Source organism: Acanthochromis polyacanthus, chromosome 12, assembly GCF_021347895.1.
Source record: "Acanthochromis polyacanthus isolate Apoly-LR-REF ecotype Palm Island chromosome 12, KAUST_Apoly_ChrSc, whole genome shotgun sequence".
Taxonomy (NCBI): domain Eukaryota; kingdom Metazoa; phylum Chordata; class Actinopteri; family Pomacentridae; genus Acanthochromis; species Acanthochromis polyacanthus.
Genome location: NC_067124.1, coordinates 15,155,972 through 15,178,477, shown reverse-complemented (window position 1 = coordinate 15,178,477; position 22,506 = coordinate 15,155,972). Strand labels below are relative to the sequence as shown.

The 22,506-nt window shown below is 39.5% G+C and overlaps 1 protein-coding gene across 1 annotated transcript in view; it reads right to left on the bottom strand.

Annotated features, from left to right (window-relative positions):
* The window catches only part of dnah5 (dynein, axonemal, heavy chain 5), a 103,367-nt gene that overhangs the window by 6,678 nt on the left and 74,183 nt on the right, over positions 1-22,506 (bottom strand). The window contains exons 69-84 of the mRNA XM_051956990.1: positions 21,409-21,544; positions 20,981-21,162; positions 20,625-20,759; positions 19,557-19,712; positions 17,068-17,250; positions 15,599-15,703; positions 15,236-15,374; positions 14,917-15,031; positions 13,845-14,035; positions 10,575-10,696; positions 7,948-8,097; positions 5,837-6,082; positions 5,462-5,681; positions 4,309-4,514; positions 3,334-3,537; positions 763-978 (exon numbers count right to left, since the gene is read on the bottom strand). Of these exons, the coding sequence (XP_051812950.1) occupies positions 763-978; positions 3,334-3,537; positions 4,309-4,514; positions 5,462-5,681; positions 5,837-6,082; positions 7,948-8,097; positions 10,575-10,696; positions 13,845-14,035; positions 14,917-15,031; positions 15,236-15,374; positions 15,599-15,703; positions 17,068-17,250; positions 19,557-19,712; positions 20,625-20,759; positions 20,981-21,162; positions 21,409-21,544 (2,706 nt within the window). The remainder of the gene's footprint in view (positions 1-762; positions 979-3,333; positions 3,538-4,308; positions 4,515-5,461; positions 5,682-5,836; positions 6,083-7,947; positions 8,098-10,574; positions 10,697-13,844; positions 14,036-14,916; positions 15,032-15,235; positions 15,375-15,598; positions 15,704-17,067; positions 17,251-19,556; positions 19,713-20,624; positions 20,760-20,980; positions 21,163-21,408; positions 21,545-22,506) is intronic.

The window sequence follows — 22,506 nt, the reverse complement described above, 5'->3', positions numbered from 1 at the left end:
AATGAACGTAACCTACTCAAGTCAAGATTTGTTTGAGTGATTTTAAACTTCTGTAAAGGTGTTTCTCGTTATCATCTGGATGATACCAGTTTTTCAGGGACAAACTGAACAGACTGTCAGATTTTTGCAGCTACTGTTTTTAAGGAACAAAGACAAAAGAACAGAAACAATGCCGTTAACAACTCCATGGTTGTTTCATTGAAAATTTATACCAGGACGAAGACTACATCAGAAATGCACACATTCTTAACACTTCTGCATTTCTGCTTAGTCTCTGGCGTCTCTTTGCTCTACAGGTAATTGCCTCTTATTTTAAAACACCATTTGGAGCTCGCCAACATGGGACACCAGCTCTCTCCTTTTTGGTGCTTTTACGCACTGGGTAAACAAACAGACAAGCAGACAGATGGAAGTGAAAGTGGCAGACACTGGGTGTGTAGTGCACTGACAGTTTTCTATGATGAGCTTTGCACCTCACCTCAGAAAAAGCCACATTCTCACCTCATTTTTTTCTTCAGTGACAAAACAGATGAAGGACCCTGAAATAAAACGCAGCTTCGCAGGATTCAGCTGCATTCACACCCTCCGTCTATTTCTGGTCTTCTTTACACTCCATCTCTGTCTCAAACACACACCTCTTTGCTCGTACCACAGCAGCACCTCTGCACAGCTCACATTGAGCAGCATTGCACATGTTGCTTCAAACAGACGCCTCGGGCTGTCTATGGAGCTCACATACATTGAATCAACACACAGGCTTACTTGAAAAGGTACGTAGTCGGGAGGCAGTTTCTCCAACATGTCGTCAGCCAGCCTGAACACTGCAGCCTCTCTGGTTTCGCCTCCACCTGATGAGCTATCTTTGGGTTGAATACTGAGGATGGTGTCCAGTACATCTTTAGCCAGTTTGCTCTGGAACGTGATGTCTGCATTTGGGTGGAGACCGAACACCTCTGGAGTGTCATAGGCTGGAAGACCCTGTGAAAGAGGAACAGCTACTGAAACAGAGATCACTTCTTCACATCACAGAATATCTGTCTACTTTCAAAATGAGTGCAGTGAAATGAAGGGTTCCAGTGTCCCAGTGGAGCAGCTCATTGCCTCAACTTGAGTCAGCAGATCTCCAACAATGTGGACTATATTTCATGGGGGTTAGCAGTTCACCTTATAGCCCCAGTTTCAAACACTTATTTCCCTGCGCTGCGGGTTTTGTTACTGCTAAGCCTGTTGTCAGCTGAGGGGGAAGTGCAGACAGAGAGCGTCTCCTTTGATGCACATGGTGTCACCAGCTGCTTCTTTTCACCCTCCAGTGAGAGGAATCATTGTGGGGGTGTAACACATGGGAGCTTCATGCTATCCCTCCAGGCGAAATGGTGCACATCTCGGACCAGCTAGTCTGAAGTGCCGGTGCAGTGACAACATCAAGTTTCCTACGAGCACAGCCAAATGTGTTGAACGGGCGCCCAGCTGAGCCAGACGTTTTACTGTTGAGAGCTCCACGGCTGTAGTTATGGGGAGCTGTGCTGTCTGTGTGACTCAGCATGGACTAAGTGAAGTCATCAGTCCTTTGTTGTGCTTTTATCTGAAGCTGTGTCTTGGCTGCACCAACTACCAGGGACCTTTATTGCATCTTCCACTGCATCATTTTCTCTCAACCATCTATTAAAAGCATTAAATGTTTATGATATGTTAATGCTTTTAAGTTCCCAGCTCAACAGTTGAACTAACTGTGCTCTCTGATAGGAGCTCTGTGGCAGTCAATACCAATTTGCTCTCTGGCCTTAAAGGTTAAATAACTCAGCAGTGTGGAAGTATGATGCTCCTGCTGATAAGATGATTAGTCAGGTGGCTTAAAGAAATCTTATTTTACTGCACAAGTGCTGACCTAAAGTGAGTTTCATGGCTTTCAGTGGTGACATTTAAACTGGGGTAAGATCTAGGTTTTTGGGACAAAGTTGTTCTAATAAAAATCTAGCCCAGAGCACAAAGTTGAAGCTGTGATGTTTTAATTGGTTTGGAGATATCGAGCAGTGAGAGTCTTTCTAAGCGATGACAGGAAGATGGACCATCTGTTGCTGCAGCGAGACTAATGAGGTGGAAATTTCTGAACAAATGTACTTTGTGACGACTGCACAAAGCTTTATTATGGTCAATAATGTCAAGTTAACAAAACCAATTAAAAGCAATGATACACTTAATAATTTGTGTTTTAAACAGACCCTCTAATCTATTTCAGAGTTTGATCTTTGTTTTGGTTTAAACCTCCCCCACGAGTAGGCAGTGAGATGACCACATTTCCCACAGATGTAAATGGCTCGTGCATTCTCCATTCGTAGAACATTTTGTTGCATCCAACACACAAGCATCACACTGTGCATTCAAACAGGAGAGAGTCTGGGTAATACGCCAAGGAAAATAGGAAGTGATGGGGGACAAAAAAAGAGTCACACTTGATTCTAAGCAGAATAGCCTCTGTCCCTCGCTGTGGTCATTTATTTCCTCTTAGGGAATTTTACCTTTATTCCTGTCTGTCTGCATTTCATTTAAACACACACACATACACACATTCACAGCGACACATTGTGCTCCGTTATGCATTCTGTCTCTTTAGATAAAGTGTGAACACGTGTGTATTTGTGTCTGTGACAGAAAGGGAAAGAAGGGTTGTTAGCAAATTTGAGTGTACATAGCATGTGTGTGAGTGTGTGTGCGTGTGTGTGTGTGCGTGTGTGTTTACATCTGTATGTGTGTGTCCTCCAAGGCTGTGTTTGTCATTCTTTGTTTGAGAGGTAGAGCAGAGGAATAAGCTTGCTGAGCCTGGCAGCCCTAAGCATCCATCATAATGAAAGTAGCTTTAATGAAACAAGCTCAGGAACTGCCCCCAGACATAGAGACACTCACAGAGGCACACACACACCAGTTAAGCACACAAGCACACTAATAAATCACATATAATCTGTAATGAAATGAGCAGGCTTGCATTTTTATCTGGAATCACACATGGCAGCCTGCATTCAAATGTGACAAGAACCCAGTGCATGAGCATCCTTTAAAAAACTCCCAACCCGTGTCACTTTTTCATCGATGTCACTGAAAGCTGACAGGTCTACAATTCTACAATTCTACAATTTCATTTGGCAGACGCTTTTGTCCAAAGCGACGTACAACACAAGCAAGAATTCAGACATAAGACATGACAGGTGAAATCTTTTAGACATCAGCCCTCATCAGAGACTGAGCATTTTTAAAATTTTTGTCAAGACATATAGAGTACATACACTTTTATCCTTCCAAATACATGTGTGTAAAATCCAGCAGTGTTGGATGACTGACCTGGATGTATGTCAGATACTGATCAACACTGGAGCATTTGGGGATGCTGTAGCCTTTGTAGAAGGTGAAGGCAGCTCCAAACATGTCCTCACTAAACCACACTTTGGCAAAGGTGTTCAGGAGCCGCTTGTCATAGTCATCAGTCACACGGCCGCCGTACTGAATCTCTCCGATCATATATCTCACGGTGTTCCATGACACACCCTGAGGAGATACGAAATAATGATGAAGAACGACAGCAAATAAATATGTGAAACTGTTGTTCACAAAAAAATGGGCTAAAGACATTGATGAATGTGTAGTTTTGTTGAAAAAGTTGACTCAAAACAGCATAAAAAAGTTAGACCGTACTTGGTTGTTATTTCTGCTTGACATCTTCAACATTAATCATTTCCAGAAACACAGATCAAATCCTCAGGAAGAGTCTTTATATAATTGTGTAGTCGAAACTTTGAAGATAAGGGAGAGCTTATTTGTTGATTCTAGTTATTTTCTCAGGTCTTTTCAGCAATTTGAATCATACAATTACATGACGAGCTTACATTGCAATATTTTTTAAATATATAACTGGAATTCCTATGCTGGTAAAGAGATGAAAAACACATTACATTGCATTTATAATGATGTATTTATTAAACTTTCTTAAGATGCTGCATGTACAAGATTCCTGCATCTGCAAAGAACACTGTATCAGACTAATGACTTATTTTTTAGTTTATGTATAATTTATGCCATTACACACATTTTTTTTCTGCTTAACAACTTTGTTGAAGAGACAATCACACTCTGCTGCAGTAAAAGGCTATCAAACAGTATTTTAAACTGCTGTAACATAGAAACTCCACACTTTGAACTATTTAAACTGAATCGCAGCGTTGTTGGTAGCAGTGCTTGTTCGCCTTAACCCACCTTCTGGACCAACAAACATTCATCTGCAGTATAATTTGTTCTGCATACATTGATCACTTCACCCACCTTTTTAATGTCCATATCATCAAGATGGTTCTGAATAAACTGGACAGTAGCGTTGAAGTCGGCCTGGTTGAACTCGTAGGGGATGTTCCATCCCAGAGGGCCATATTTCCTCCTTTCCTGCACTGTGCTGTGGAGAAACGCTACTCCATAGAGCATTGGCTTCCACTGCACCATGTTACTGACATCCAAAAGGTCCTGGTTTATACCTTGATAGGGACATGGAGGTGAACACATCAGCAGTCTGTCCAACAGGAGACAAAGTAAAACCCGCAGAATATCATTGTGGTCTTGTGAGCTTTTGAGGTCACCATTTGGAGCTATGATTCAAAGCCTTCCAACCACAGAAAGTTAGGTAATTTTCAAAAATCTTCCTAAACATTAATACAATAGGAATAAATATTCAAGCTTATTCCTTATTTAGTGTCCATTTATGATTTGTAACATTAAGCTGTAAAAATGTACTTGACATAATGAATGCACTGCTCAAAACAAGTGTGATTCCTTCTAATCTGATTATGAAACGCAACTGTTAATTGCAGCCAGGACTGAAAAGCAGAAGATGAGATTATATGCAGAGTCTCGATACTCTCAGTTGCCCTTCAGGAACAAAACATATTCCTTTTTCCAGAGGAGCTAGGGAAAGACAGCTGGTTCATACATAATAAATACTGTTCTCCTTCGTCCTCAAGTTTTGAATAAAAACAAACTATGTGTTTCAGCTTATTTAAAAATTCACAAACCTTCCCCAAGGCTTTTGGTACTTGAGTGTAAAATGCGGTAAATTAAGCAGGAAGCAGGTGTTTCTCCTGCATCTCCATCTTTTCACCTGCACACTTTCCCCCAGGACAAGACAAGATCAAGGTCTAACTGTAAGTCTGCATCCACAAATGAGCTGTTTACACACATACACACTGAGAATAACAACACACCTTATCCTGCAGGCTCATCATTTGCTTTATCCTCTTTCTCACTCACATAGACACATATCTGATCCCCTTTTAGCGATACGACGCACATTTCACCTCATTTCCAGGTTAGAATGTATGCATCTTTATTCCTAAAGCGGCCTCACCAAGCTAACCTAGCTCAGTAAAATGACATTTTAAGAATTGTGAACTTGATTATGCTCTTCAGTACTTCAACCAAACCTCACCTCCATAGGTCCTCTTCAGCCCCGCCTTCAGACCTTGTGGTGGTTCATTGGTGAACTTGATGGACATCTGCAGAAGTGTGATGGGGAAGTGTCTGTGGACTTCTGTAGTCATCCAGAGGCGGAAGCTGTCATTAACGAAGTCCGTCTCTGTGACTGTGTCCATCAGCTCGTCCATGAAGTCCAGCCCGAGGTGGCAGTTCTGGAATAAAGCCCAGCCGCCCTGAGGATGATGACAGCAGTAATGAAGTTATCAAGATTTGACATGATGAGACTTTAAAAAAAAAAAGGTTAAGTAATACATTAACACAGACAGAGCATCTTGGTCACCATATTGCATGAAACTAAAGCCGTGATGACCTCACACATGTGACTCACGTTAGCCATCAACTGCTGCAGAAGCTTCCGAGCATGAACCTCCTGTCCTTGTCCCATTGAGACGTATCGGGTCTCAATCTTCAGCTTTTTCCCCAGTGCAATAATGGAGTCGGTTGGGTCTGAGCCCATCGAGAGGAAGCAGATGAGAGGCGTCCGTGGATCGGATTCCTCCCACATCTTCTCCAAGTCCAGAATCACCCCTTCAGCATACTCCTCCCCCATTGCGTCCGTTATGTATTTACGGGCCTGGAGAAGAAACAGAAGAATACGGGGTTAAGTAGCTGTGTTTGTTCACTGCTTCATGATGAAAAAATGCTAGCACAATAGAGGACATATCTGTTCAGCACTTCAGGCCAAGTACAAGTCAATACTGGAATAAATTTACTTTCTGGAAGGTTGAGAACTGAGGGAACAGACCAAAGTATTTTTACAGACCGAGTCTTTTCAGGCAACAGTAAATAAATGGTTGAATGTCCATTAGAAATATCCAGGCTGTTTTAATCAAAGTGTATCACTTTTTATTGAAGAAGAGCTTTGACCAATTGGGAGATATTATTGTTGAATCAGATTGTAAGACACTCTTGTTTTATGGTCCCTGTCTCAATAAAAGTCTGATTTTTTTAAGTCAACATCTCATTCCCAGCTGAAGCCCATCATATAATTAAGGACATGCAGCCTAAAGCTTCTCTGACGTCTTTTTCCACGATAATTTATACATTTAAAGTAAGCTGTATACTGTTGAAAATCCCATTAAGATACAAGTAAAGAAAATGTAGCTATACCATTTACTATCAATAATGGAAAAAATGTACTGTAATAAAAGCTAGTAACACATGCAATGGTTGGTTTAAAGTTATTGAATCTTTGTAAAATACACAACAAAAGTGTGTAAACCTCATGGGCAATACCACCTAAATGTTAAATGAATCAAAACTGTATCAGTTCTAAGTAACTGCATTATTTGTAGTTTAAATTAAACAAGAAAAAAGACTGTATTGCTAATGTGGGCCTAAGCCAATGCAACAAAAGTGAATATGCCTGTAACCATTGACAAAAATATTAGAAAACCTGTTATTGTTGAAACTAAACTGAGTACATCTGTGACTTCCAACCAGCTAAACTAACAGAATGTGGCTAAACTGACTGTGACTATCTACATTATGGTTCCAAGTGGAAACGAAGGCAATTAAAAATCTGATTGGCTTCACATGGATATAAAAGAATACTGGGTGATTGGTGACCGACTTCAAATCAGTCCTACCAGTTGCAGCAGTAATCAGGAGGTACAGGTTAAACCATTCAACCTACAATCAGAGCCGCAATGACCTTTCTCCTGAAATGATGCCACAGGAAGAATCTTGCAGTGAAAAACTGACAGACAAGTTCTTTAGATTTCACACACATCAATGGAAATCAGGATTTCTATGACAGTTGTAGGATCCACCAGCCATCATCAACAGTGAAACAGAACAGTTGTTTCACTGAACTTTTTTTTTTTTATTCCTCCACCTACAGCTCTGGAGTCCTAGCACCTCTGCAGCCACAGGATGGAGACGGGCTCCCCTTTTGATCAGCGAAGCAAGAGGGACACCAGGACACCACGCCAGATGTGGGAAATGTCTGGCATGGGGGCGCGAAGCACCGAGTCAGCAGGAAGCGAGGCCAAGAGCCGACTTTAAAGGATTCCCCCCAATTCAGACCTCCAGGATGTGTATTGGACCTGTCTTAGCAAGAGACTGGCTCAAAACCCCCAAGTACCACCAAGCCTCCAAAGAACCAAATTGATGGCAATAAAAATTCTGACTGATTCCTGAACCACAGAAGGGAAGAAGCTCAGAAACCTGGAGGATCACTTCAAAGACATTCCACTCACTGACAAGGAACTTTGAACTCAAGTCAGAACCAACAAAGATAATCATCCCACAATTCTGGGCAAAACTCCTTTTTGTACATCCATTTCACCAAACAAGTGAACTTTTCAGTGACTTCATGATTAATCTACCTCTTGCTTTATTTTTAATATCCTATTCCTCCTGATTAGTATCAATGTCAGAATTTTAACATGTCTGTATCTGTACATCATAATAATACAGAGAGGAGTCTTTGTTAACCTGTGCGATGGTTCTGTCAGGACACCAGCAGCGTATGAGGAGCAGCCGTCTGAAACAGTCGAGAGCCTGACCGTAGGAGTTTGGAACCACCTCCTCCTCTGGAGCCTCCTTATCGAACCAGGATTTCCACTGCTTCTCATTACGAGTTATCTGGAAGAAATACATTATAAATAGGTAAAAATGATCTATCCTTTCATTGCATCACATGACACAAAATCTGGACAAACGAAGAGGAAAGTTGAAATACATTCAATATATTCTAGAAGCAAATGAACTGAGAAGCACACACTGATGGTCAAAGTGGCCCCAGAATTGAATCTAGCATGAACAAAGCAGACAAAAACAAGGATTAAATGTACCCTATGTTTCTGTTAACCATCACAATGTATTCACTCTGTTCCCTCCTGAATGCACCACAAATTGTCCAAATTGTCTTAATGTGCCTAAGGACCATGATGAACATGTGCCTCTCTGTACCTGCACAACATGTTTGGGTCCTAATCATTACCATTATTTCTGTCCCATCTTTTCTTCTTCGCAAAAACATAGCCAATAACCATCAGAATTACAACAACAAAAAAAACAACACAATAAGAAAACTTTTATTCAGATACTGTCCTCTATGTCAAACAATTGACATACTGTAAGGTTAAGGTCAGAAACTGGAAGATTATCCAGTCACGTCAAAACAGGCACAGACAAACACGTCATGTAACACAAGACGTAAGAGACGATTATACAATAAAAGGACTTCCTGAATTGACATTCACAGGGCTATATGAAGCACTAACTGTCTGAAAAGCAGCTTCTATTGAATTTTTGTAAACACAATGTGCTTCCAAGATGTGAGGTGAATGTATAAAAGCGCACAATGCCCTGAGATGTCGCATAGACTGTTAAACACTCTGTTTACATGGACACAGGAAACCAGGTTAGTGGGAGAAATCAGCACGTTTTCAGTACAATAATGTTCGTACATGCTGCTGGACCACATTTCTTGAACTCTTAACTCTGCAATAATTTAAGCATTTTACATTTGGACCTTCAACAGGCTTTGTGGGAGAGTTAGTAGGTTTTTGGGTGTCATTCCTCATTTAATATCCCTCTTAAATTTTTTTTTTCCATCTAAAAGCAAAATTTGAGAGAGAAAAAAAATCAGGTTTTGCCAGTGGAAATAAAGCTGTATTAACCAGGTTTATCCTAATCCATTGCTAAATAAACTAGGCTTCCTATTTACATGGTGTTTAGGAAATCGGATTACTACAGAAAGCTAACAGTTTCTCAAGTAATTCCTTCTTCTAAGGGGTATGAGATCCACTAAAGCTCACAGCGGGTTGACTGGCAATGTGAAGCATTTTGAAACAGACCGTGTTCCTTAACAGGTGTTTCAGTGGAAAGTGAAACAGCTTCTGGCTTTTTATGTTCATATAGTTGAACACATTTGAACCACAGCTGTTTGTTTTCAAGAGGTTTAACGGTTTGCTGAGGAAACCACTAAACTGATAGTTACACATCTGAAAAACCATAGTCTGGTCCTCACCTTGTTCTATATGGAATCCTAATTTGATTTAACAAAGAGCTGTTCCTCCATCTGTCCCTGTTAATGTTGCACATCAAAATACACGTGTATGTGCAAGTACACACATATTGTCTGTATATACACACAAGCTCATTCAAAAAATAATTGATTGGAAGTTTCTCCAAACTAAGCTCATTTCACAGAGCACTGAGTTTTTCTCTCCACATGAGCCACCAGACTGTCAGTCACCCAACAAGTGTGTGTGTGAGTGACAGTCTATATGATGAGTGTCTATGTATAAATGAGAGAGATGAAGTGAGCCATGGTGAAACTGATATTGACATGCTTACTAGAGCAAAGAAGAGCAGTGAAAAATATTTAATAAGCACCTTGAGACCATTGCAGTGTCTGTCTGTCTGTCTGTCTGTCTGTCTGTCTGTCTGTCTGTCTGTCTCTGTGTGTGTGTGTGTGTGTGTGTGTGTGTGTGTAACAGATAAGAACTGCTATCTGCAGACTTAATAGATGAAAGTCCTTGTGGGGAAAATCTCTCTCAGCTGGAGAAAGGTGTCATACACCTGTCAAGGCTTGTCTGAATAGATCAAGCTGTGCATGTTTTGGTGCCTTTTTTTACTCATATTTATTATTCCAGGTGGGTACCTGACAGCACACTAACCCAGGAGGGACCTGTGTCATCATGACGACAAAAATAAAGTTCATTTTTAATTTAACTGACTTTTATTTATATAGGGCCAATTCATAACATATGTCATTTCAAGGTACTTCACATAGTAAGGGAGAGAAACTAGCAATTTCAAAAGTTACGTCTGGATTCCCTTTAAGCAAACATCTGACAACAGTAGGAAGAAAAAAAATCTTAACCAAATGAGGTTTCCATGGGTAGAGAATGCTTTTTTAGCATTAAGATTTAGTTTAAAGTCAAAGGTTAGAATGAAGCTTAGGTTAGAGTTGGGGTTAGGTACTTAGTTGTGATGGTTGAGGGAAAGGTAAGAGGCTAAAGAAGGAATGAATATGTTGGCAAACACACACATAAGCACTAGTGTGTGTGTGTGTGTGTGTGTATGTATGTGTGTGCGTGCGTGCGTTGTACCTGATCCAATACATCAGAGAACTGCCACAGTTTGCTGAGCTCCACCAGGTTGAGCCAGGTCATGTCGAGGATCCATTTAGCTGGTTTCTGGGGGCAAGCCTTCAGGTCCAGAGATGCACCTCCTGGATGATACAAACACCAACATCAATACCCAGCTGCATGTGCACATACACGTAAAAACCCACGGTGCTTACAATAATTATGTGAAAATGGAGAAGTATGCAACGGCAAATGTTTTTCACATTCATGCAAACATGTAAACAGAATCTTCAAAAAAATATACACATAAGCAGTGAGTATTGTGATTCTGTGGTCAGCAGGTCGGAGCTGACAGATGGTGAAGCTGCATGCAGGCAGCAGACTGTCTCTGTTTTGGTTTTGCCAGTTGCCATTGCTGGCTTTTATCCCTGCAGTGAAGAGCACTTTAAATCTCTGATTCAGTGAACTGCTGCAGTGGCAATATGTGTGTCTGATGAGCATAAAAGAATCTGCTCTGCAGAGTGAAAAAATAAATGCAGCAAAGAAAAACACACAAACAGAAAATAGATGATTTCAGTCAAATATTCTCAACAGATTAGTTCTGAGGGAAATTAATGAGTCATTCCATCTCATTTCAACAAATCTGAGGAAATTTTGTTGCATGACCTCCTCTGATCATCTCCAAACTTTTTTTTTAACTATCCCAACATAAGAATAGATTACTTGCAAAGTTTTAACATCATATGATTGCTATTTGCTAAGTTATAAAATATTTAAATCCCTATTTTTCCACTCGGAAATTGATATGTTAGGTAGAAAGGCTTGATTTAGGAAGATAATACTGGGAACTGACTGATGATATAGACTTACAAGTGATCTGAAGGGTTCAAACACCTTAACAATAGAGCAGGAAAAAAAAATTTGGAATGAATATACCCATTTCTCTGTGGTACAGGGCAATTTAAAAATTTGGCGAAAATGGCATTTTTCAAGAATTTAGGCATTTTTTTCACAAATTTTAATAAGTAACAAGGTTCATATGTTATAAAAATCTCATAGTACCTTAAAAGTTCTCTCTAACCTAAAAATATCCAAGAGCTAGCTAGTCTCCTTAGACCTCAAAACGATGCCTATTTATGAAACAGACTGAAAAACACCATACATATATTGGCACAGAAACCAATGTGGGACATGGAGTAGAAACATGAAACTTTGTCTGTATAACAATAAACATCCGAATAATTGATATCTGAAGTATCAACATTGTTTCTTGAATCCTTCATGGCCAATTTAACCAAGAAATGCACTATGTTTTATAGGCGTTTTTTTTAGGAATTCTAACTAATATATTGCAGTTAAAATGAGTTATATTGCCTTAGGTCCCATGTAAAACATGTAATTTGTCCCCAACTTATCACACCACTATTTCTGTCCTTTGAACTGCTTGAATTTCTCTGAAATCAGGCCATCATCTGCACCAGATATGTGGTACTGTCCACCACGGCGTGTTGAAGGAGCAGTGATTGGACAGAGGATGTGGGCTGTAGGCACCCACACTACGTCATCCTTTCTAGGCCATGTGAACTTCTTGCTGGGACCTTTTGGGTGCATGAATTTCACTTGCAAATCTTCAAATTCAGCTGATAAGTCAAATACGATACCGAGGCTGTCCTGAGAATGCAGTCTGGGAGTGATGCCATTTCTTCTTATTCAGTTACTGTATGAAAGAAAAAACAATGTCTATATAATAATTAACTTCAGATATGCCCTTTGTAACTTATACTACGATGCTGATGCTTCAGATTCATCTTTCATCTTTAGTTGGTCATGTAAATGGTTCCTAAAAACAAAAACGAGGATCAAAATGTATAGTAAATTGATTCAGCAGTTGCTCATCTTTGGCACAAGAAACAAATATGAAAGTAAGTTCACACATACTTCACACATACTAGTTCCTCCAAAAAAAATTTGAACCGCGTACCATGTATCCCACATGCACTTTTTAATGCCTAAAGTTAGGCTATTTTGGGTCTACACCTGAGTTCAACAGCCTATAAATCAATAAATAAGCTTTATTTTAATGTTTTAAAACTTTTACCTTATGCAACTTTCATTAGTAAAGAAGAAAATTCATTCTTTCAATGTCTTTTCACAAGAATAAGTCCTAAAATAGAGGCATGAAAAACCCAAAATAAAGTCGCCCATGAAATAATAAGGATATTTTGGGAAATTCCACAGTCCAGTATTTTTTTATTTTCATTCATTTCTATACTTTTCTCACCAGAAGGGTAAAAGTTTTGGAAGGGGAAAAAATTCTGACCATGTAAAAGGAGTATAAATTGCTTTTTTTAGTAGTTTAAAACCCTAAAATCATAGGCGAGGATTAAGTTTGGACTGACTATGGGTATTAGATTAGATCATTACTGCTTATACTGTATGTTTATAACCATAATACTTTGCATTTGTTCATAAAATTACCCAAATAAAGCCCAAAAAATTTTTGGGAGGATCTGAGAAAGTGGTGCAACAAGCATTTGTTGAATTGACATGGAATGACTCTAATGCTTAGCAACAAAATTTGTAGCTTCTCTACCTTTATGTTTAGTTATGAATAAAGACTGTCTGACAAAAAGTTCTTCTGCCACTGTAGAGCAGTCTTTGCTTGACTGCAAGATCGCATCATAACATATATATTCTAAGTACTAACACAACAAAGCACTCTCAGACTGGAATACAGAAACACTGTAGTCCTAGAAACATCTGCTTTTACTTAACATTAGCCCCACTCTTTAGTAAAAACTAAAATCTGAAATAAAAAGTCTCCTAATGATACCCTAAAAATCTGAAATTTCTTCATTGTTCGTTGCAGATGTTTTGAAATTTGAGAGAAACTTTAGGGCATTTTGGGGTTTGATAAAAAGAAATAGTTTAACTTAAAAGAACAACATAATGCATTGCACTGACTTCAAAAGTGTTCCTTTCTTTGTAGACAGTCAATAGGCTCTGTTAAGTTATTCGAAAAGAATTTGTAATTTAACCTCCAGTGTTTGCCATCAACTTCCTCACAAAGAACATCATACTCAGTTTGACTAAATAAAAAATGTTGCTCTATTTATTATTGATGCAAGAAGCCGTTAAATTGTTCATATTTCCCCATATTCACATGCCATTTTCAAGGTTACACTTTCTGTTAGCATAAGTCACAACCACATCTAGCCCAGGCTTTCATGTCAGCAAGTAAACACAAACATTTCATATAAAACTTGTACAGTATCCACATTTGCCTCTTACCTTTAATGAGCGTGAGAAATTCCTCGTGTTTGACTCTGTTCCTCTGCATGTCAATCTTCAGTGTCAGCAGCAAAGTGAAGAGGAACTTGTGCTCCTCGTACAGGCCTCGTGCTGCGTATTGATACACCTTGAAGGTCATGAACTCGATGATGCTGGCGATCCGTTTGCTGGTGATGGGGCTTTTGGATGACCTGTTAATTAAGCAGTAAATCATGGTACAAGTCTTAGTTCAAGTCTGGTCATTTTGCAGCTCCTGCAGTGACACTGCAAAATTCTGCACAGGACACTGTTATATTTGCAAACAATGATGACATCAATACTATTCGGGGTTATGGAAATTACATTTAGTAGGATTTGACAAGAAACTGTTGTTGCATAATTATACACAAACAAAACAAAAAACATGCAAACAAAAAAATCACAATTAGATGTTTGAAGTGTCACATATTTAAATAACAAAAAAAACTAAATAAATCCAGCAAAAACAGCAGTTTTCTTTTTCTAAATCAAGAGGCAAATTGCACAAAGCTTCTTTTAATTCAAAGAGATAATGAAGAGGATTACAGTATATTGTAATTGAAAAAGACAAAAACAAAAAAAGAATATCCTGACATTTTGGCAGTTACGTGCAATACTTTTTTGTGTTACCAACTCTAACATTTAATTCTTTCTGCTGCTACAGTGTGGAAATGTGGACCAAGTAGAAAGATGCAGAGTGACAATAAGGGAGGTTTGGGGGCACAGACGGGACCTGTCTCTGTAAATAGAATATCAGTTTGCCCTTTTCAAAAATCTGTGTTTTGGGAGAGGCTAATATTACATCATGGCAATCTGCAGCTGGGCAACTGGCAGGCCAATAACTAAAAGAAATCCCCCACTGAGGCTGTGAAAAACACCATGAGAAGAGCAATATTTGCCAGTTTTGCATTACAAAGGCTGACATGGAGCTGCCAAGGACCACTTGCTAAAAGGCATAAAAGTCACAATAAAAATGAATTTATTTGTTGCTAGAAAGGGCAAACTAATCCAGTCATAAAAAGCAGAAAAGGCTGACTGCTAGAGTGTTTCTCACCTGGCCAGGGAAAAGTCAAACAGTCCCAGGAACTGTCTGAGGGACGTCTGATACATGACGTTCACCATACTCATCTCTGTGATCAGGAAGTACAGGATGCTGCCCCTGGTGGCCACTGAAAACAACAACACATCTGTGAATAGGCTCCTGCTTTCTGTTGACTTTGGCTTCTTTTCATGAATCACAAAATTTCTACACTTGAGATAGAAAGTATAAGACTCAAAATGTCCTGAAAGCTTGGCAGGAAGACTTTACTTATCAGAGTAAATTACCAAAATAAATGAAAAAAACAACCTCCAAGCCATTTGTGATGACATACCTGGTCGGTACTCTTCTCTGGCAGCATTGATCTGGATCTCTGTCTCAGCAGCAATCTGCAGTTTCTGAGTAACCTCTTCAGCTGTGCGCTTTGTGTTGCTAAGCACCAGAATCAGACTCTCATCATCCACCAGTGAACCCTGAAAACCACATGTGTACAGGAGAAAGTCAGGAAACAATGAAAATCGAAACACTACTGTGGTGGTTGAAATGCAGAATTACACATATGACTGGAAAAGCTGAGGCAAGAAAGCACAAGGAATGGGATGAACTGGTTTTAGAATTTACAACAAAAGAAGGTCCAAAAGTTAGTCCCAACGCTGCTTCAGTCCCATTTCTAAATGTTTGGGATGTATTCCCTCACCTGAGTGCTGGTCAGCCGGTAGAGGAGGTTGTCTTCTAGCTCCTTCATCTTTCTCTTGTTAGACGTCACATCTTCTAAGAGGTCCGTCCTCTCCTTCTCCAGTTCCTAGAGTCATAAAAACACAAACACATAAACAAGTGATGAAGCTGCAGGATGGTTTTGGGAGAAAGGTTTTATTGCCTGGTAGAACAGAAATTTGACCACCAAGTTAAACCTTTTTAAAAAAAAATCTTGTTACCCAAACCAAATTTCATGGCATTCGGTCATACGTAGCCATTAACAAGGTGTTGTGTCAGTGGATTGTAAGCATATTTTTGTAATAAACTACACTTTCAGATTTTGTGAGCCTGAGGACAAACTCTCTTAATAATTCATAATAATGTTAAAAAAACAACTTCATGTCCTGACAAAACCCACCAAGAGTGAATAAATAAGAGTGATCAAAGAAGATATTCTATCTTGCTTCAGCACTCAGGTGGCAAAGTAAAACATCACAGTACTAAGTGCCACACCCTGAATGTGAATCTGACACTCCATGAATTATACTGCAAATGTAAGCTGCAAAACACTGCTGGATTTAAACCTTATAGGAGATTTTTACTGTTCTGGTTAATATGGTCAAGGAAACCGATGTGGTTTGAAACTAGAGATACTGAAAAAACTCTATACATACTCCTTCTATACATAACAGGAAATGAATGATTTTGGAAAGCTTGTAAGGAAAGATGTAAAAGTGATATTTGTAGCTGAAAGTTGTGTGCTCACAGGAGCTGGGGGCAAAACGTAAAAGCAAATGACTCAATGATTCTGGGTTTGTAAAAGCTGCATGAGCACCAAAGACAAGGAGCAGATTTTATAGTAGCTTCAGCTCCCATTATGACTAAATCCATATTTAGTACACAGATAACAAGCTACTCTTCTCGTCTGGCATAAATCTTTCATTTGATGATCAGCCATTATTGGAGAGAAAATTGCTTTTCTGCAGCAGGACCAGTCTTTTCAGAACGACAATCAATGAGTCCTCTGCAGTGGTGCATTTATAATCCACTATTTTGTTCCTGAGTATGAATGACTCAACGCTTCAGACGTGTGTGTCTCTGTGAGTATATTTGGTAGTGATGCATGTGAACACGATTTTTGGGTGACTCGTTTCTTCACCACCGTCTGTATCCAAGGACACAAAGATCATTACGTTCAACACAGAAAAGCTAATAATAGCCTCAGAGTAATATTGTTACAGAGTTCATGCTTGCTAGGGAGAGAAAATTAGGTGCAAAGTAGGGAGAGGTGTTGAAAGCCTGCATTTAAATGGTCTCCAAGAGCTGTCTGAGGAACTACAAAGATGTATGCAAATTGTGTTAGGTCAAAGGTACATCCTTTCAGTGGAGATGTAGTGAAACTTTCATTCTAAGGATGTAATAATACATAATTACTTAATTTAAAAGTCACTAAATTATGTATAACTCTACCTGTTTTTCAGTGAGGATGACTCTTCCCAGCAGCTGGTCCTCCAGTCCTCTCATGGTGACAGTGAAGTCAATGATGGAGGAGCGAGCGCTGATTTCTGGAGTGTAAGCCGGGTTGGGCAGTTTGGTGGTCATATATAGCCGGAACTCCTTCATCACATCCACCTCTTTGTCTCCAACTTTCACCTGAAAAAGGAAGACATTCATTTTTTAGTCAAAACATTATCTATACACACGATACCAAAGCAAAGAGCTCAAAGATGGTGTTCGACACACACGCATATGTAGGAACAGTACATGTACAGTAGAAAACCATGAGTGGAGGGAAGTTTGTTTTCTAGTCAACTAATTTTTCTTGATTATCGATCCAAATCCTTCCTGAACCAGTTCAAGTAAACAATATTACATACAACAACGGTGACTTAATTGTCAGGAAAGTCATTAATTTCAGTACATACGAAAGGTTATCATGGCATTTTGCAGATAGACTTGCGTTTCCTGTGTGTGCATGCATGTGGATGCGTGCTCACGTTTGCTCTGATCAGCCTTTAATTACTCATGGCAGTATAACTTCTAATTATCTATCTGCTGGCTCTTCCCCGGAGCTGTCGACCCCAGGCACCTTCACTTCTTCTTTGCACCAGACTATTAATAGAAATTAAAGCTTTTCAGGGGAGGGAGAATCACAGGAGAGAGCACATACACCTCTAATCGGGTCGCTCATTAGATAACTGAGAAGCCTCTGGTTGAATGTGTTGTCTGTGTGACACATGCTCACTTGCATTCACCAGAAGGAGCGTGTGTGTTGTCCCATAGTGGTATTTAATGTTTCATGAGTGTGTGAATGTTTGCATGATCGTTTGTTTGATGGATGTATGAGACACAGAGGAAGCAGCTGGAATGTCAGCTGCTGAAAATCCAGCAGCAGCCAGAATCAGAAGTTTTGAGACCATAATGAGAGACAGAGATGCCTGCAAAAAAACATGCAACGGCAAATTTAAAAAAAGAAAATGAAACAAAACAACTTGTTGTGACATATAGGATGCATTCACAAACAGAATGCATTTTCACTGACCTCTCAATTGTGTTTTGCTCAAATCTTTATCAGCGACACAGAAAAACACTTTCATGTGGGCAATAAAAAGGCTTTTTCAAAAATTCACACCAATGTACCTGCAAAGAGAGACCAGTTTTAAAGTGTTTCCTTGTCGTGCACAATTCTACATTTCCTGTAATACTCAAAATCCACTTCCAAAGCTTGATTCAGGCCTATTTTGGTTAATTGACTGCAGACAAAACAAGAACTATTTAAACCCTGACCTGCAATTTTCCAAATTAAAAATATCTTACTTGAACATTTCATTAAATTAGGATGCCGAGATAGAAGGCAATCTGTACTTCACAGTTTACTACAAATGACAGGACAAAAGCAGATGACATTTAGCAGACAGGAGGCACAAAACTAGATTTCCCTTCTCAACTGGAAATCTCATTTTAAAAGCCAATAAGAATTATTCTGTAATTTCAGCCTTCACTCTTCATGAAGTCATTCATTAAGTTTGTCATGGTGGAAATCCTTTTGAGTGTGGTTAGATATTAAATGGAAAAACATCTTGTTTGTGAATCAGATTTCACTGGAAATTCCTTTCAAAACTAATCCATTTACCTGACTGATGCGGACAATTAACTCTTGACTTTTTTTAAATAGAGAAATTAAAATGTTCTCCTTATTTCACACTTGGAACACAGCTACAAAGCACAAAAATAAACTGCGTTCTTCTACTACATGAAGTGAAAAACTACCTTCAACACTTCATTAGTAATTTAATTTGTGGATACAAATGGAAATGAAAAGCAAGTTCTCATTTTAATACACTACAGAAATCACTAAAAAGTATCTAAACTTGGTCAAAGTTTTGATTTGTTTGTTGGCTAATGGAGGGTATTCAAAATGAATGAAGTAGTACATATTTGTTCATGCAGCTCTGATAAATGGAGACATTCTGAAGGAGTCAAAAGAGGCCACAATTTGCAAGAGCATTTTTCAGAAGAGCTGGAAATGCTGAACATCGATCCCAAAGAATAAAATAAATGTGGAAAACGTAGAAATCAGATGTGGTACGGACCAAACAAGAATAAATCTCCTGTACACAATCAGTAAAATATTTTCTGTGAGTGACCATGCTCAACGAGTGCATTTTAATCTGTCCCAAAACAATTAATATGATTTAGGTGCTCCAGCTGGCAAAGCACAATCTGGACAGTCTCCTCCTGCAGCCAGCACTGCTCATAAGAAGCTTGCTTTCTCCTGTCTGAGCTGATCAACCTGTCAGTGCAGGTGTGATGCTTGGTTTAGTCAGAAGGACCTGGCAGACTCCCATCAAGCCTCACAGCAGCGCTCCAAACACACCTGCCCATTCACACTCCTTTAACCGAGGAAATAGGAAATCTGGTGCATCAGAGTCACAGCAGGGTTATTTCTGCCTTTCTACCTTGTAAGTGGAGCCAGTTCTGATGAAGTTTTTCTCGAGGACGTTGTCGAGTGCAGGGTCCAGCTCCTCCCCAACATCCTCAATCAGAAGGGGACGGCCAAGAGACAAACTGTCCTCCAGGTGGTTCCTGAAGTACTTATGGTTCAGTGAGGTGATCTGAGAGCACAAAAGCCAACGTAATCAGAAAATTGTGATTGAAATATTGCATTGTATAATGCAGTTGGAATCTGGAACCTCCACCTTTTGATCGAATCAATGCTATATAACCATTCTGGAGTTTAGATAACCTTTTAAAAATAATAATATTAATGGTAAAATGATTTAAAAAATGATTTTCCTATAGAATCATGTCCCTACCTAACTTCAGCAAGAACAGCATTTGTTTACTTCAGGCTGATGCTAAATTGGTGAGCAAATGATTCATTTACAAAGGGAGACTATGTCTGATTTCTCAGATTCCTCCAATGCTAACCTCTGTCAGGGCATGTGACTTGACAAACTAATAAAACATCACATTTTAAGTGAGATGTTTTTAGAAAACCTTATTAAAATAAATACAGTTCGTTTGAAGACATCACTTGCAGAAAGCATTGAAACCTGCTGCTCGTGGAAATGTGTCTCCAAGACACTCCTAATAGGATTGCAGAATGCATTTGCTCAGCTCAGAGATTGGCCCTTAACAGGGCCACTGACCTTGGTTGAGCTCATTATGCCTGCAGAATTTTGCAGTATTTTTTTCCAGCGTGCCGTACATGTTGGACAATACAAAGGACCAAGGGCAAACAGAGCACGGCAGAAACTAAGAATCTGGGACTGTTATTGCTATCAAGCAATGTGAAGATTTTAGAGGCCACTGATAATGTGATCTGACATAGAAGGTTAAGGAGAGCAAAGGAAAAGCTGTAACAAGGATCTTAGAAAATGAAACACAAAAAACAATGACACACAGCTCTGCAGTAATACAGACAAAAGGTGGGTACGGTTCTTGTATTATGTTCATATACGGTATGCATTCATCCAGCCAACGAAGGTCACATATTTTGTGTGCAGATGGAAAAAATCTCAAACCTGCAGCTCATTGCTGGCCTCTTTGTTCTTGATCCATATTTTTCCCTGAGTCTGAGGGTCAATGAGAAGAGGGAAGCGAGCGGCTTTGGTCACAATGATACCATTCTGAATGGAGAGGTCATCATTAGGGAGCCCCTGTAAGACACAAGGAATGACTGGTGAGGCTCAGTCCTGATGTTTATTCTAATTATTATTCATATACAGGCAATTACAGTGTGTACAATTCATACAAATAAAAAAAATGTGAAGGAAGAAGGAATACTATGTTTCACAGAGAAAAGATCAGCATTCTTAAACTGCAGACTTCCAGAGAGACCAACAACCTACTAGTTACCAGTTAGCAACCAATCACTGACCTGTAGGTTCCACTCACTAACAGTCGGAGCATCGATGAGCAGCTCGGTCACGTTGAGGTTGTTGCCAAATGGGATGCAACGCTGCTTCAGCTCTCGTTGCCAATCACTCAGGAGGAGACTCCGAAATTCCTGATTGAAGGGTCCAGAGTATGAGAGGAAAGCTGTGGCCAGAAGAACATCGCCTGGACCAGGAAGACAAAGGTGTTGTTATGAGGTCACATGTAGACACAGGTTAATGTAAGAGAAGAAAAGAAAGTATGATTACATGTTGCAGGATATGTTGATATAATGAAATTTAAAAAAAAAAAAGTGACTGATTTTGACAATGTGAGCAAATCAAACAATAACATCTTGACAACACAGTTACATACAACACAGAGAAATCCCTCTGACACAACAGGTTTTTTGAAACTTGCAGTGAAACCCACCAACAAGGCGTTTGGTTTGAGCAGCGAATTCTTTGCTCTGCTCCGTCCATCTCTCCTTCTCGCCAGCGAGGCCGCTGATGAGGCTGGACGCCGTCTGCATCTTGTGTCTGCAGCGCTCAGCGTCCTCCAGCAGCGTCTGACGGGAAAGAGGTAATCCAAGCCTGACTTAATCATTTATTCACTGTACATCTGTGCATGTTTAAACCAGCCTTGTGAGTATGGGGAGAGTATTGATTAAATGTACACAGAGAGCGGATGTTCGATCAATTCCTTGATGACTTTAAGGCGGTCTCTAATCCCAGGACAACAGGACACACATGGACCTGCTGGCATGAAGCTACCAGCAAATCTGCTTTCATGTTCTCATTATCACAGTGCCTCCATCCAAACATATTCAGCCTGGGTTAATTTAAACTCTGAACTGCTCTTAGTTGTGAATCTTGTCTGTGTGCATTACTCCACTGACAGGCATCTGCTATCCAATCAGTGCATGCTGGGTTTCTGCTTTGTGAATCCCCAAATTAACATTCCATTTTCGAAATATAGCAAACAGCTGCTCATACTGAGGTTGTTTTCCTGATAACAATGACTGTTTCATCAATAAGCCTGGTTTAGACTTTCTCTTTAATAAAAGATAAATATTCCTGATCCAACACTGGGGAAATTCACATTTATTACGAAGCACATGAAGATCAACTATCACTGCAGTGAGCCCACTAGTTCTGCTGCTGGCCGTTGGAGACGCCTCTGGGTGTTAATCACGAGTCACAAAATTCGAAGGGTCAACCTGAACTGTTCAGGTTTCCTAATCAGGGAGTCTTGATGCACATACTGCTCTATTCTCATGCTGTTATTTGTCATGGAACAGAGAGTACTGATAATGAAAACCATACAAGGTAGAGACTCTCAGTTTATAAGCTTGTTGCCTTTAATGTTAATTATTGATTTTTGCGATATTTTCTTAAGAAAAACAAATGCTGCTTGATGTCAAAACATCAATAGCAAGTTATAACGCTGAGAAACCTTTCTACTCTGCTTTCAATTAGCAAAACCTGGACAGAAATAGAATCTGTGGCAACTGTTGACATGACAACTTAA